General features: G+C 42.1%; 1 protein-coding gene across 1 annotated transcript in view; it reads left to right on the plus strand.

Annotated features, from left to right (window-relative positions):
• The window catches only part of TNFSF11 (TNF superfamily member 11), a 40,742-nt gene that overhangs the window by 22,801 nt on the left and 1,949 nt on the right, over positions 1-15,992 (plus strand). Inside the window, exons 3-4 of the mRNA XM_006166472.3 lie at positions 8,761-8,806; positions 8,888-8,986. Coding sequence (XP_006166534.1) covers positions 8,761-8,806; positions 8,888-8,986 — 145 coding nt within the window. The remainder of the gene's footprint in view (positions 1-8,760; positions 8,807-8,887; positions 8,987-15,992) is intronic.

The raw sequence follows: 15,992 nt of genomic DNA on the forward strand, positions 1-15,992 counted from the left end.
TGAGGCGCAACCGCCCCAAAGAAAAAACCCCCCAAAAAAAAAAAAAAAAAAAAAAAAAAAAAGAAGAGATGCATAGGGCCAGGTATGGGGTAGGTGGTTATTGAGCTGCTCAGGGCACACCACCCTCCAAATGTCACAATGTGCTCCCAGTCCAGAAACTTTCTGAATCCTCTGTTTAAGGTTTTTATGGAGGCTTAATGCCATAGACTTGGTTATTGGCTTATTGACTGTTGGTGATTGAAGTCAATCTCCAGTCCTTCTCTCCTTCCTTGGGGGTTGAGGTGGGTAGTGGAATGGAACTGAAAGTTCCAACCTCTAAATTACATGACTGGTTCCTCTGGCAACCAGCCCCATCCTCCTAGAGTTACCTTATCAGTGTAAACTCAAGTGTGCTTGGAAAGGGCCTATTAGGAGTCACAGGGGATGTTTCCATTACTCCTATCATTCAGGAGGATGTAGGAGCTCTGTGCCAGGACGCTGGGACGAAGACCAATGCTACATGTTTATGATAGCACAATATCACTCAGGCCAGTCATGTAGGATCTTAAAAGCCCTGGTAAGCAACATAGGCTTATTCCTGAAGTCAGCCAACGGGCTCTGGGGGATATTAAGATAAGGGGCTTCTCCCATGTATATTTTAAGATGCTCACTCTAGCAGCAATGGATTGGTTTAAGGAGAGCAGGAGACAGAGGAAAGGAGGTGGGAAGCTATGACTGTAATTCTAGTGAGAAATGATGAAAGCTTAAAGGAAGGCAGTGGTATGAGGCTGGAGCAGAGGGGATGGATTTTGGAACTATTTACAAGGTAGAAGTTGCAGGACTTCTCTGCAGGAATGGAAGTCGGGCTATTCGTTTTCAGAAACAACCCATGTGTGGCTTCCACGTGCTAACTCAGCTGATGAGTGCCCTATTCTTGTATTGGGTTGGAGAAGAATTACATGAAGGGTATCATTAAGATGTTAAAATGAATGCATTACATATGTTAACAAGTGTGTGAACCCTGTATTATATCTGGCAAACGGGGTGTTAAATCCTTGTTCAACCAGCCAGATGTCCCCTGCAGCTGCCGCTGGTATTGCCGAGGGAGGCAGCCACCTGAGACCCCAGGGATGAGCTGGTGCCAGTGGCTTCCTAAGCATCTGCTGTACAAATTCTTCCTTCTATCTGCTGATTGACAGGTACCACCTGGATCGCAGGAGTCACATCACAATGCACAGGTGGAATTTTTAGTCTGATCATTCCAGACTCCAGCAACTTGACCTTTTCAGGGAATCTTTGCTGCTGGAAATGACTTCAGTTGGAGCTTAAGTCTATATTATTTTGCAAGATGAAAAAAACCAAAAAAACAAAAAAACACCGCCAACAAACTTAAGGCCAATTTAATAATATTCACTTTTGAATTGGAATGCTATCAAAGTCTTGTTTGGGGCAGTTATCCAGGTGAGTTCACAAAGATGGGATTAGTGTTTGTTATAAATGTTTAACTTACCTGGAGCAAAATTCTCACTATGCAAAGGAGCTGAAATTACTCTGCAGTTTATGTTTATTCTTACACAGAACAACGTCTCCTAAGTGGCCTTGACTTAATCAAAATAGAGGTGTCTCCCTCCTCCCTATGTTTTGTGGAAGATCCTAAAATATTATAAAAAACATTCAAGTATCTGAAGGAAACCCAGTGCAACACAGTGGAGAACAAATTCTGCGTGCTCTAAGTTTGTCCTGTCATTGTCATGTGAATTGTACTTCTTGGATCTTGAGTTCCGGAAAAGTTAAAGAGGGGCAGTACTTGAGACCACAGTTACATAATCGCATTGATCTTTCGTGTAATTTGTTTCCTGGAGGAAAAATTGTGAAACCCTAACATTTTTTTTTTCTGTGAGTTAAGTAAAAACTGAGATAAAAAACCCAACTTATCTGTTCTTTTCTTGGCTGTTCAAACCGTACACTGATATCAAAGATGAAAAGTTAATGTAGTCAAAAAGAAACAGTGCCACGATGAGAAGATATTTTTAAAAAAATGTAAAGTTTTCTCATGTTTTTAGATCTTGCGGTTTCAAATCTAAAAGCCTAGATGTAGTGGAGTCAATGTTGGACAGTGTCCGCTAGGTGGCAGTATGTCAGAGGAGTTCTGGTACCCTTGAATTGGAGATTTCTCGATTGTCTACTAGTTCATTTTCCCCCTTTTTTTGATCTGTTTTTGAAGGGTTAAATAAAGCTACCATAATTTAGGCCCCAATCATGGTTATCTAAAAATGCATAAATTTTCTGAAAGACCCACTTATTAAAGTTTGACTATAAATAACTTTATTCATATGAATTCTCTTAGTGACTTGCAGGTAATCATCCCAGCGGTTGGTCCTGAGGAGTTTATAGCAATGGAGGGGCAGTTCCTTTTGCCCTTTGTATCATCAATTGCTGTATCTGAGTAGGTAGATTGCAGATATTCCTGGGGAGTAGGACATTAGCTTCTTTTTAGGGTAGTTCGATAGTGGTTCTTAGCCAGGGGAATTCGGGGAGCAGTATCTTTTGCCTAGCTTGCTAGCACTGGAAGCTTTCTGTTTCTGCACCAGACTGTTTCCTGGGAGATGTGTCAGTGCTATTCGGACTGGACTTCTTTATGCAAATGTGTGGGCACTCTGACAGTACAGGTAGGAGGATTGCATTGCATGTTTATCCAGAAAGAACAGGTTTTTACTAATTTACAGCTGGCTTAAAGTAGTAAACAAACATTTTAAAAGATCCCTTTCATCTGAATAATTTGTTCAGAAGAAAGAATTTAGGATGTTCTTTTGTAGTGTTTTCTCAAAATTAGATTATCAGAACTTTCAGAATTCAAAGAAACCAGAAGCTATGTCTGAGGGATAAGATTGGAAAGTAAAGAACACTACACATTTTTAAGCACTCTAATTAATCTGACAGATGTAAAGGACTCATTGGATGAAAATAAATGTAAATGCAAAGCTCAGAAAATAGTCTTGTCAGTCGGGGTGAAGTTTGGGTTCTCTTTCAAAGCGTTTACTATACCCCTGAAAATGAGAAATATTGCCTTTCCAGAAAGATCCATGCTAGGGATGTTCATAGCAAAGTCTCTGTCTTTGAGAAAATGGCAGAACAAGTGGTTCTTGGTCTGTGAGGTGGACTTGATTAGGGTCATATATGGAAATTCAGTGCCTTTTGTCCAGAGGGTTGTTTGGGGAGTTTATCAGCCAAGCCTGAACATGGGTTGACCAGTTTGAAGTTGGGTGTTTCTGGAGTCCTAGAAACTCTCACACCATATTTTCTGATGCTGAGATACCTTTTTTTTTTTTTTAATGAGATCCACAGATACCTAGCAGCCAGGATCCAGTCAGCATGTACCTTCATTTTCACATTCCTACTTCAGGAAGGAAACTACACCCTAAAGGTTATTGGACAGGCAATTAATACCTTTCTCCCAACTTTCAGGAACGTATGTGGGTTCCTCAGAAAGTTCATAAAATTGTATATTGTGGGGACCAGCAGGTAGCTTGATGGTTAAGGCTGGACTCCCAAATGGTCAACCACAGTTCAAGTCCCAGACCTGGCAGTTTTAAACTCATGCTGGGTGCATATCTGTGCATGTGCAAATTCCAGAGGGGAGAATGGAGGATAAGAGACTGTGGCATGGCCATCTCCCCGGGGGGGGCGGTGTGTGTGTGTGATTTCTTACCTTCTGTCTCTCTGTCTTTCTTTGTCTCTCTGGCAAGTGCACACACCCTGTAGCAAAAATCTCTCTCTCAAAAAAAGAAGTGCATATTCTGAAAACACTACGCATGGACTTCAAACATTTTTTGCACCAAAATAAACTTGTACTTTGATTCCATTTTCTATAAACCCATAGTTGATGACATTTTGTCAAGGAGTAGAGGTGTGTAGCTCCAGAAGGCAGATGTGCAAGTCCCTTATTCTCTCTCTGCCCTGATTTCTTATTCTGAAAAATGAGGGTAGTAATAGTTACCTGGACTCCTATAAAAGTCAAATACAATTGCGACCAGCAGGTGGCATGGTGGGTAAAGGTGGTGGGGTCCCACATGGCCGACTGTGTTTCGAGTCCTGGACCTGGTGGCTTGCTTTCTCACTTTCTCTCTCTCTCTCTCTCTGTCCCTCTCTGGTCAAATGAAAATAAATAAGTGAATAAAGTTTTAAAAAATCAGATGCAATCAGACAAAGAAAACATTTTGTTGACCACAAGTGTAAGTAATTATTTACCTTTTTAAAATAACTATTTATTTAATTTTACTTGTTATTATTATTGTTATTAAAATTTGACCAGAGAGAGAGGGAAAGTGAGAAAGCACATGGGCCCAGTGTGATTTTCAAGTTGCCACGTCCGGAACTTGAACCACTGTCAGCCGTGTGGGACTGCAGTGCCTTAACCTCTATGCCACCTGCCAGCCCTGAGATCATTTAATTTTTAAAAATTATTTAATTTTGTTTGTTGATTCATTTATTTTAATTTGACCAGAGAGAAACACAGAGAGGGAGAGAGGGAAAGTGAGAAAGCAAGCCACCATGTCCAGGACTTAAACCGTGGTCAACCATGTGGGAGTGTCCAGCACCTTAATCACCATGCCACCTGCTGGTTCCCTAGATCATTTAATTTTTAATACATGGGATATATATAAGTTATGAGAATGTAATAAATCTTTGACTAAATAGAGGTATCACCAAACCACTATTTATGGAAATATTCAATTAGTGATATTTCTCAGTGCCTACCACTTATTAGAATTATCTGGGAGCATCTTAAAAAAATACGAAGTCCCTCTCAGACTAGTTGGAGTAGACTGTTGGAGTAGAGAGGGCACAGCTATCTTTCAAACGTCTCAGGTGGTTATGAAGTGTGGGAAGTCTCCCTGGAATGCATCAGTGCTGTCCACAGACGTGCACTTACAATTCCAAGGCCCGCAGATGCCCTGAGTATGCTCTTAGAAGAGTAGTATGTGTATAATTATTCTCTATGCACTTAAAGCTCAAATCATTGCTATGGAGATGCAGAGACTGGGAATACTTTTTATTATTTTATTATTATTATTATTATTATTATTATTCTGGTAACTCGAGGTTGTGGGAACATCATGTACTTCCTTTTTCACATTAAAATTTCCCCATAGGGGGACCAGCAATTAGTGTAATGGCTATGTCACTGAACTCCCATGTAGCCAACTGCCGTTCTAGTCCTGGACCTGGTGGCTTTAACTCACGCTGGGCACGTGTGTGTGCATGGCCAAGATCCCAAGAGGAGAATGGAGGAGAACGGATTGCGGCGTGGCCATCCCTCCCTGGGGGGTGATTTCTCACTTTCTCTCTCTCTGTCTCTCTCTGTCTTCCTGCCGAGCGCATGCACATGCGCCCGATAGCAAAAAACAAAAACAAAAACAAAAACAAAACAAAACAAAACCCAAAAAACAAAAAACAACCAAAAAAAAACCCTCTCAAAACAAACAAACAAACAAACAAACAAACAAAAATCTTCCCCATAGGTTTCTGAGTGGAATTGCAATTCTGGTATAGCCCATAGATAACACATAAAAGCAGCATTAACTTTTGGGTCTCTAGCTAGAGTTAAATTCATCCTGGGACATAAAGCCTCTTTTTCCAAGCAAATATGGAAAGTGCTTCAGAGAAATGTTACTGAATTTTCTTGTAACAAAATAGGGTTGTAGCAGCTGTGACTAAAACTTACTGAGGAAATGGGCAAAAGAAGTCCATTCCCAGTTGTGAGAAAACAAACTTCTCTAGTCATTAAATCAGTGACCTGGGCCTGCTGCTTCATCGACCTGGTCTCTATCTTCAAGGAGATCTCTGGAACTAGCAGGTGGCATAATGGTTGCATTGCTGAACTCCTGCATTGTCGACTGGGATTCACATCCTGCACTGGAGGCTTGAAACTCATGCTGATGCATGCGCGCCCAAGATTCCTAGAGGAGAATGGAAGAGAGGGGATTGTGGCATGGCCATCCTTTCTGGGGTGGTGTGTGTGGGGGTGTGATTTCCCACTTTCTGTCTCTCTTTCTCTCTGGCGAGTGTACGTGCGCTATAGTGAAGATCTCCAATTTGCCCATCTGCAAATCTTTGGGATGTGAAAGGGACTGTCATTTTCCGATGAGGCATCAGGCCAGCTGCGCCAGCCCACCTATTAGAAATGCATGTTCCTAGGCCCTGGGTGTGGGTTGCTGGGTCAGCAACTCTGAGCTAGGCCAGGCAGTCTGCGCTTTAACATGCCCTCTGTGAGACTGTGATGCCGGCTCCAGCTTGAAAACCACTGAGCTGGGACAGAGGTACTTTCCTTGTTTCTCTCTATAATACTGGGTCGTTGGAAAAGTTATGATGCATTTTTGCAGAGAAAAACAGAAAACCATGTAATGACTTTTCTGATGACCCGATAAGTATGTTTGTATAGACAGTCATGAAGCAGGCATTTTTAGGTGACTCAGACCAGACCTAGAAGGAAAATGAGTGGTAGCGTTATTTATTTATTTTATTCTTTTAAAAAACTTTTGCTAGAGGGCACGTGTACTTGTCAGAGAGAGAGAGGGAGAGAGAAAGTGAGAAAGCACCCCCATGGGGGATGGCTATGCTGCAATCTCTTCTCCTTGAGAGTTTAAGCACACACACACACACACACACACACATGACCAGTGTGTCATTCAAGCTGCTAGATCCAGGACTTGAATCGTGCAGCCGGTCATGCGGGACCCAGGTATTCACCATATGCCACTGACTGGCCTGCAGGGTAGCTTTAACTCTGGATTACTGTCACCAAGACTCCTATTCCTTACTTGAGGAGTCAGTCATCAGATAAAGGTGTAAGTTTGTAAAGATACACACAATGGGTAGAGATACACTGTGTATACACACACCGTATTATAAACTGTGCATCCCTGTATCTTTATACAGCTGCACCTCGGTATACACTATGTAAAGATATACTTTATATAAATGTGTGAAGTTACACACAATATAAAAATACATTTTGTGGGGCTGACCCGTTTACCTAGTAGTTAAGGGAGCTGAATTCCACCTCACTGATTAAGGTTCGAATCCTGGCCCAGTGCCTTGAAAATCACTCTAATGATGTGCATGTGTGTGCCCCAGATCATGGCAGAGGAGAGAAATGGAGGAGAAGGGATTGCAATGTGACCATGCTCCATGAAGGGGTCATTTTTCCCTCTCTTCTTTGTCTCTCTGGTGAGTGCATACATGCTCTCTTCCAATTAAAAACAAACGACATATACTCCGTATATCTAAATCTCTGTTGTGAATACAGGGGAGTCAAAACCAAGACATTCCAGAAACTGGGGCACAAATGAGAACCCAAAGGTCTTGAGAAGAGACTTAGGAGACTGGAGGTAGCAGGAGTTTGGGAGAAGAAGGCCTGATAAGGGCCATTGCATTGTTCAACTCGAAAGGGGGGTGGGGGCACTGTTTGCCTGTAATACCCTGCCAATGGTGCGTCCAGAGCTATGCAGTGCAGTGTCCTGGCTTCCAGGCAAAGGATGAGCCTCTAAGATTTCTTTGTAAAAGTCAGCTGCATGGTGACTTTAGGCCTGTAGAGTAGGTATCTGAAGACAGCTGTGCTTTCCCCTCCAAGGGCCTGCAGAATAATACAGATTCTCTTCTCTCTTGGAGGTCTGGAAGTCAGAGAGAAAAATAATTGTTAGCTTATGTCCAAAACTCTTGCAGCTGGCATTAAGTTGTGTTTCGAATCTGTCTGTCTAGTCTACCTATTCAAAGCCTTTCTCTTTGGATACTCAAGGAACTAAAAGCTATAAAGACTATCCGTTAAATATCATAGGAAGAATGGTTATCCAGGAACAAAGAAATTAGGAATCTCACCAGAGTATTTCCTATCTAGATATCTGAATTTGAGCAGCCCCCTGCTAACTGCCTGCAGGGGGTTATCTCACTTCTTTGATAGAGGTGTTGTGATATTCTCAGATTATGCAGGGACCTACACCCACAGTGAAAGCCTGAGCTTTCATGCCCTCCACTTTACGAGGTCCCAAGATGAGACAGGTAATGTTAACTAACGTCTGGATGCAGGTGGCTATGTGAGTTGAATGCTACTGAATCCTTTCTTCTCAGGGCTCAAATTGAGATATTCAATTACCTACACTCTTTATATAATTATGTTCTTTCTTTTTCTGGCTTATGCTTCTAACCCACTGGTTGTGGCCATATTTTAAGTTAATTATCGGTACTCTAAAAGCTCTTAGACTTTGCATATAGTACTTTAAGTGCACTGTGACTTTAAAATAAAAAATTAACCACTGGGAGCTAAGCATCATTCTCCTTTCTGTGGGCTGAGCTTCCGTGTTGTAATAGGAATTCGCTAATGAAATAGACATAAAGAGAGCCTCCCTGAAGATTTAAGAGGGTCATATATTCTGACTAATTGTTATTTTCCTAGTTAACTTCATCTTCATTTGTGTACCTGCCACAAAATTTTAATTATATTCAATTATTCTGTGTTTTCTAATTTACATTGTCTTTTATTTCCTCTCATTGTCCAAAGTGTTTTCCTTGACAGTGCGCGTGGCCCACTTTTTAAGCCTATCAGCAGCCGATTCTTTGGGGTGAAACTCCTCTTGAGAGCTACCTAGGACAGCCAGCAATCTGCCTGTGCACTTCTGGCATCTTCTGAAGGGAAAGGGGGTTCATTGATTGCATATCTAACAGTCCTATGTTTTTGCTGCTTTACAGAAAAAAAGATCACATGGTTTTTCTTTTTTATTCCAGGAATTGCAACATATCGTTGGATCACAACATGCGAGAGCAGAGAAAGGTAAAGCGTGGGTCTGTGTGAACAGCTGCAATGCCACACGACCACTGCTGTTTGAGCTAATACGCTTTCTTTCATCTGCAGCTATGGTGGAAGGTTCATGGTTGGATCTGGCCAAGAGGGGCAAGCCTGAAACGCAGCCTTTCGCTCATCTCACTATAAATGCCACCAATATCCCATCAGGTAAGTTCCACTTGCATCCAGCCTGAAAAAATATTTCAGCATTTGTCAGGCCATTGAAGCATGCAGCGCTATTATTAGCCTATTATGAAATTTTGGAGAGCCCTTATTTCTAAACCAAAAGAGAGATCATTAATGTTTAATTGATGATCCTCACCCTGGAAACGGTAATCGCCAAAAATGCCAGCATGGACATCATCTCAACCTTCAGTTTTAGATCGTTCGAATGCGTGTTCTAAATGGCGGCCAGTAGAGGGCGCATAACTGAGGACGCCGATTGCTGGTTATGCTCATTTCTGTTTACCCTTGCTGAAGTGGACACATCCCCAACTCTTGACCTCTGAGCTGAAGGAACTCACTGGGTAGTCGTAGTCTCCGTTATCTCCTGCAGAGTTTCCAGTTGGAGCTCAACAGAGTGCTTCTTAGGAGTTGGTAGTCCTTTAGAAGATTAGACACTCTCCCCTTTCTCCAAGGGCTTATTATTTCCTTTGGGTAAAGGTTTAGCTCAGTGACTGGAGACTTGATTACTTTTTGGAAATGAGCTAACCTAGAGCTCTGGGCTACACTGCTTCAGTGCACCAGCCATTCATCCTGTAATCCCCACTGGTTACTTCACCCTGGACTAGCTAAGGGTCAGAAAGTTTACAAACAACATCGTAATAGAACAACAACTGATCATTATTGTTATTATCATGTCACTTATTGAACACCTACTACATACCAGGCATTTTAATCTAGATTGACCTCTAGTCCTTAGAATAACCCTGCAAGGTAATCATTATCATCCAGATTTTGCAGTCAGGGAAACGAAATGATGGCAGGTTGTCATCTGCTCAAGGTCACAGTGGACACAGGATTAGAAGGTGAATTCTGTGTCAGTTGACTCCCAAGCTTATTCTTTTGATGCTAAATATTATCATATAAGCAGGCCACAAGGTACATGTTGTCAGTTGGCATCGACAGAGAGAACTTCGAAGCTCTTCTGTTGCCCTTTATCTAGGAAGTAGATTAGTGTAGTGTCTAATAACATGGGCTCTGAAATCCATCTGACTGCCTGTGTTCAGTCTCCACTGTATCACTTACTGGCTCTGAGACCTCATGCAATCATTGGGATTATTTGCGCTCAGTCTCACTGTGTCTTAGATGGGAAGGTTATAGTCTCTGCCTCATGGGGAACTATGAAGATAAAATGAGGTAATGCATGAACATTCTCATATGGAAGGTGGCATATAGTAAGCACTCAGTAAGTGCGAATTGTTCTTTTTTTAGTTCAATTAAATAATTGTACATATCCCACTTTGTTAAACACATGATTTTTTTTAAGAGAGAATTTTGATATGTGGTATGCACACTTGTCAGCAAGACAGAGAGAAACAGAGACAGAATGTGAGAAATCACCCACAGGGGGATGGTCATGCTGCAATCCCTTCTCCTTCATTCTCCTCATGGGATCTTGGACACTCACGCTTACGCACCCAGTGTGAGTTTTAAGCCATTGGGTTCAGGACTTGAACCACAGTCGACTACATGGGAATCCAGTGACATAACCATTGCACCATCTGCTGGTCCCATGCAGCACATGATTTAAGGAAAGATTTTTCTTGTAATTACAAAAAAATAAAAAAAGTCCATGGGCTAGTTCTGTTGCACAGCTGTTAAGCACCACGCATAGACTGCTGGGTCCCACATGGCTGACTGTGGTTCAAGTCCCAGTTCTAGTGGCTTGAAAAGCATGTGGGGCACATGTGCACATGTACCTAAAATCTTGACAGGATAGAGAAATGAAGGTAGAAGGATTGCAGCACGACCGTGGCCCATTGGAGGATTCATATTCTTTCTCTCTATCTCATACATGCCCTCTGGAAATTAAATAAAACTTCTAAAAATCCAAGCTTTTTTTTTTGGAGAGGTTTTTTTTTGCTATAGGGCATGTGCGCTCGCCAGACAGACAGAGAGAGACAGAGAGACAGAAAGCGAGAAATCACCCCCCAGGGTGGATGGTTACGCTGCAATCCCTTCTCCTCCATTCTCCTCTCAGGATCTTGGGCACGCATGCATGCGCGCCCAGTGTGAGTTTTAAGCCACCAGGTCCGGGACGTGAACCGTGGTCGACTACGTGGGAGTCCAGCGACATAGCCATTACGCTAACTGCTGGTTCCCAAGAATCCAAGTTTTAATAAACAGTTTTGAAGCCAGTGTCATAGCATTGGCCACAAAGGGATTTTTCTCAATTTAAAGACATAGTAAGTGAGGAATCGACTCTGATTTTAGATGACTTTTCACTTGTCCTGTTCCAGATACTTGCTTTATAAACAATTCCTTTTCTTTTTGCATATATGGGTGCCTTATGTTGGAGGTAAACCGACTTTTTCCAAGTAGGAAACTATTTCGCATGTTGGTAAGGTAGTCCAATTAATATTGATGCGTCTGTATTAATTTCTCTGAGTGGAAAACTGTTTTGCATGTTAGCAAAGGGAATCCAATTAATACCGATGCAGCTGTGTGTGCTGTGAATGCACCCTACATTTATCTTTTCAGTTCACTTTAAATGGCATATGATAAATATTGCATTAGACTGTGTGCCAAAGTCTGTTTGGCAATCGCAAGCATGTTTTCGCTATAAAGCCCTCTCTGTAGGCACCTAGCTTCAAATCATTGCCAGAAAAACAAGGCAACACTTCTGGTTATTTTCTATCAGTTATTGAGTTTGTGACGGAGTGAAATGAGTTAGTGTATGCTTCTGTTTAAGAAAATAGAATTTGCTACTCCGGCTAGACCAACGACCCCTTGAGTCTGTCTCCTAGTTTTGGCCAGCACTGAAAACTTCAAAGGAAGTTGGCTTTAATTTTCCATGTTCATTTTGGGATCTGTTTTATACTTAGTTACACATAAGGAATGGGGTTCTGCCTTCTATAGACTATTGATTACCTTGTGCATTTGCAAAGTTTCTGGAGTAAGATGCATTGAAGTCTTTTTGTGAGATCAGCCTAAGACCTTCTTTAGGGGCCCGCTCTCTAAATATTTGCAAAAGCCTCTTCATCTTCTAACAGCACGGACCATACTACAGGGCTGGGAGGCTGAGGAGGTCGGTGTGAGAGATCGTCAGCTGTCTCATTAGTGATGGAAACTAATGAGAGGTCCTGTAACTTGATCACAGTGTATTTTTCTCATCTTGTCTCCTACTATTGTCTCCTTACGAGTCCTTTATTCACACTGTCTGGCTTTTTCTCTTATGCATGTTGTGTGTATCCCATTCTTTGTTCAATTTCCCTCACCAACAATACTTTTCCTTTTCTCAGCTTGTCCAAATTTGACCCAAGTCCTCTCTGTCCTCTAGCTCCTTTGTCCCCTGACTAGGCTGAGCTCTCCTAATCACCAAAATTTCTGCAGCTGTCACTTGGCAGTTGCTTATAATTGAATATCGGTCATCTGCTGTGCAATATGCAGAAATGAAATGCTATAATTTTTATGTCCATTTCTTATTTTCTTCATTACTAGTGGTATGTGCTATGAGGGTATACTGCATGATGCAATTCTTAGGTTGGGGGAGAGTGAATGTCATAGCATTATGCTGCACTGCATTGCTAATTAAAAGAATGCATCAGTTAACTCATGAGTAAGAATGAGCAAAAATAGAGAGATATTTAGTAGTATGCCTTACTTCATAGTGGAAGTGGTATTCAGTCAAGGTTTCTGTCTTTTCCTTTCTTTATTTCATATTCCTTTCTTGCCTTTCTAGGCCATATCTTGTTCTAATACTAGCTAGACCATTCATTAAGAGAGTGGGCTTGAGGGACCAGCAGATGGCATAATGGTTGTGTTGTTAGACTCCCACGTAGTTGACCGCAGTTTGAGTCCTGGACTTGGTGGCTTATAACTCATGCTAGGCGCATGTGTGTATGTGCCCAAAATTCTGAGAGGAAAATGGAAGGGATTTCAGCATGGCCATCCCCTTGGGGGATGATTTCTTGCTTTCTGTCTCCTTGTGTCTCTCTGTCTCTGCAGCGAGTACACACACTGTATAGCAAAAATCTCTTCCTTAAAAAAAAGAAGGTGGGATTGGGGTCAGCAGGTGGCATAGTGGTTAAGGTGCTAGAGTCCACATGTCCAACTGCAGTTTGAGTCCTGGACCCAGAAGCTTCAAAATCAACTACACAAAATAAATAAATTGATGGAATACAGGAGTAAGATTAGCAAAATGACAACATAGGATTACTTGAGATGAAAGATATATTGAATTTTGTTAGCTTTGGATTAAGTTCACACCAGCCTGGAGGAGTCACTTTACTAGTGTTCATAAGGATCTGACAATGAGTAGTCTCATATCGACTCACCTGGGACCATAGGATGGTGTTCACATTTGTGATGCTTCAATATGGGATGACCTGAAATCTAATCTCCAATGAAAAAGAAGGAAGTTTGCCTTGGTGAGCCCTGGAGGCTTACATGGTGAGTTTCTGGGATGGCCCTGCTGTGGACAAGTTGTGGAGTTCAGGAAATAACCTGTCCCTGGACAGAGGCATTGAAGCCATAGGATTTCTGTTCTTCTCATGATTGGTTTCTGCACTGTAGCTTAATTCCTGCTATGGTTTTTCTTCTTCTGCATGCCTTTCCTCCTGGTTTGTTCTTGGAGTAACTTGGTTTTGAGGGCCTCAGATTATGTTCCAGGCTACCCAGTGGTCCTCTCCAGACGTAGGAGAACATTCTTCAGTTTCTTATTCTACAAGAACCTTCTAGTGTTAGCTCTGATGGATCCTTGAACTCCACTTCAAATATGACTTGGCTGTTGTCTCTCCCTTAACATCCCAGGGCCTGACCTAGTTTGTGGGTGGGAGTGACAGGCAGTAAAGGACCTCTCGTGGCTGCAGAAACTATTCCCAACCCCAGTCTGAGATGCATCTCTGTTTTGCCCCATGGATTCCAAACAGATCACAATCTTAGTTTAACATAAGTGTTTACAAAATCCCCTGGAGGAAAAAATGCAGTTTTGGACTTTTCATAGTATTACAACCTTTTACCCTTTATTAAGACCTTTTCCAGTTGAATAAAAGATGTCCACATACGTACAAATGTTGGATTAATTAGGTTTCTTATAGGAATATTGTCCATTTTTTTTTAGAGAGAATTTTTTGCTATAGGGTTTGTGAGCTCGCCAGAGAGACAGAGACAGAGAGACAGAAAGCGAGAAATCACCCCTTAGGGGGATGGCCATGCCTCAATCCCTTCTCCTCTATTCTCCTCTCAGGATTTTGGCCACACATGCACATGTACATGGCGTTAGTTTTAAGTCGCCAGGTCTAGGACTCAAACTGCCGTCAACTACATGGGAGTACAGCTATGCAACCATTATGCCATCTGCAGGTCCCAGTATTTCCATCTTTAAAGACCCAATAAAATACACAAATGACTTGAAATATGAAATGCATTGGACACACTGATGATTTAGAAGTTTTTTTTTAATTTATTTTTTATGTTTATTAATTTCTTCTATGACCGAGTGAGATAGAGAGATAGGCACTATTATTAGGTCCACACATCACAGTCCACCACTAATCCCAGCTGACCTAAATCGAGAGTACATGAGTGAACACCTGGCATACTCAGGGAGGTTCTGAGGTGTGAACCCAGCATCTTCCTCTTGTGGGTCTGGTGACATCACCACTGCACCACCACCAGGCCCCTGATTCAGAAGATTCTTTAGAAACTCTTACTGCTCCAGGGACAGTAGCACCAATGACCACCTTCTAGCAGATGGTAGAAGGGCTTAAAGGGGAATTCTGGTCAATCAAGAGTGATTTTACTATACTTTTGTCGTAAAGGATTGTGTGAAGTTGTTAAGGTGGGGAGTACAGTGCCAAGAATATTTTCTTTTAGAGCTTCTCTTGAGGTTTTTAGTTATTTGAGCCTGGGAGCAAGTTTGGATTGTTGAATATGGGGAAAATGGATGATAATGAGAACAGAGTTGGAGTTGGACCTTTTGGCCAAAGTTCCTGTGGCTCCTTTTACATACTCCTCTCCACGAATGAAAAGAGTCGCGTGTTTTCTTCCTACTAGGTTCTTGCATTCTTGCCTCAGCTGTTTCAGCCAACTCAACTCCCTTCCCTTGATCTGGAATAACTTTTCTGGCTTGTGTGACCTGTGCCTCTTTTTAACTTATCGGCTCTCTAGGAACCCCAGAAAGTCATTCTTGATCCCTCTGAATGGAAATTCTCTCTCTTTGAATTCCCATAGCTATTATCTGTACCTTTTTAAATATTACTTGTTGGGAACAGCAGTTAGCGTAATGGCTATGTCACTGGACTCTCACATAGTTGACCACAGTTCGTGTCCTGGACCCGGTGGCTTAAAACTCACCCTGGGTGCGTGTGCGTGTGTGCCCAAGTGAGAAAAATGGAGGAGAAGGGATTGCGGTGTGGCCATCCCCCCTGGGGGTTGATTTCTCGCTTTCTGTCTCTCTGTCTCTCTCTGTCTGGCGAGTGCACACGCCCTATAGCAAAAACCTCTCCAAAAAAGAAAGTATTATTTGTGTATTTGTTTTCTGATGGAGAGGAAGAGAGAGGTGCCCTCGAGAAAGTGAAAGAGAGACAGACACCCATGACAAAGTCCTTATGTTGCGATCCTCCCCCAGCCAATGCAGATGGCTAGGATTACAGGCACACGTGGTGTGCTCAGATAGGCCCAGGATGTGAACCTGGAGCCTTCTCATGTGGCCTCCAGCATCATGCAGCTACCATATGTGTCACTGTAGCCTGGCCTATCTGCTCCTTTTGCACCAAGTTGTGCCCTGCTTCTCATGTGAACACATATACTTAGCCCTAGAGTACTTTAGGCTTCTAACGGTAGGAAACACGAGTTGTCATTGAGTTCTCTAATGTGCCCCACGGGGAGAATTAAATGCCTATGAATGTATTTCCCAAGTTGGAGAAAATAAATTCCAAGAAATTATTCTTCTATTGCAACAATGACTATTGTGCTGTTTTTTTTTTTTTTTTTTTCTCTTGAATCTCTT

The sequence above is a fragment of the Tupaia chinensis genome, unplaced genomic scaffold (genome assembly GCF_000334495.1).
Source record: "Tupaia chinensis unplaced genomic scaffold, TupChi_1.0 Scaffold144262_1, whole genome shotgun sequence".
NCBI lineage: Eukaryota > Metazoa > Chordata > Mammalia > Scandentia > Tupaiidae > Tupaia > Tupaia belangeri.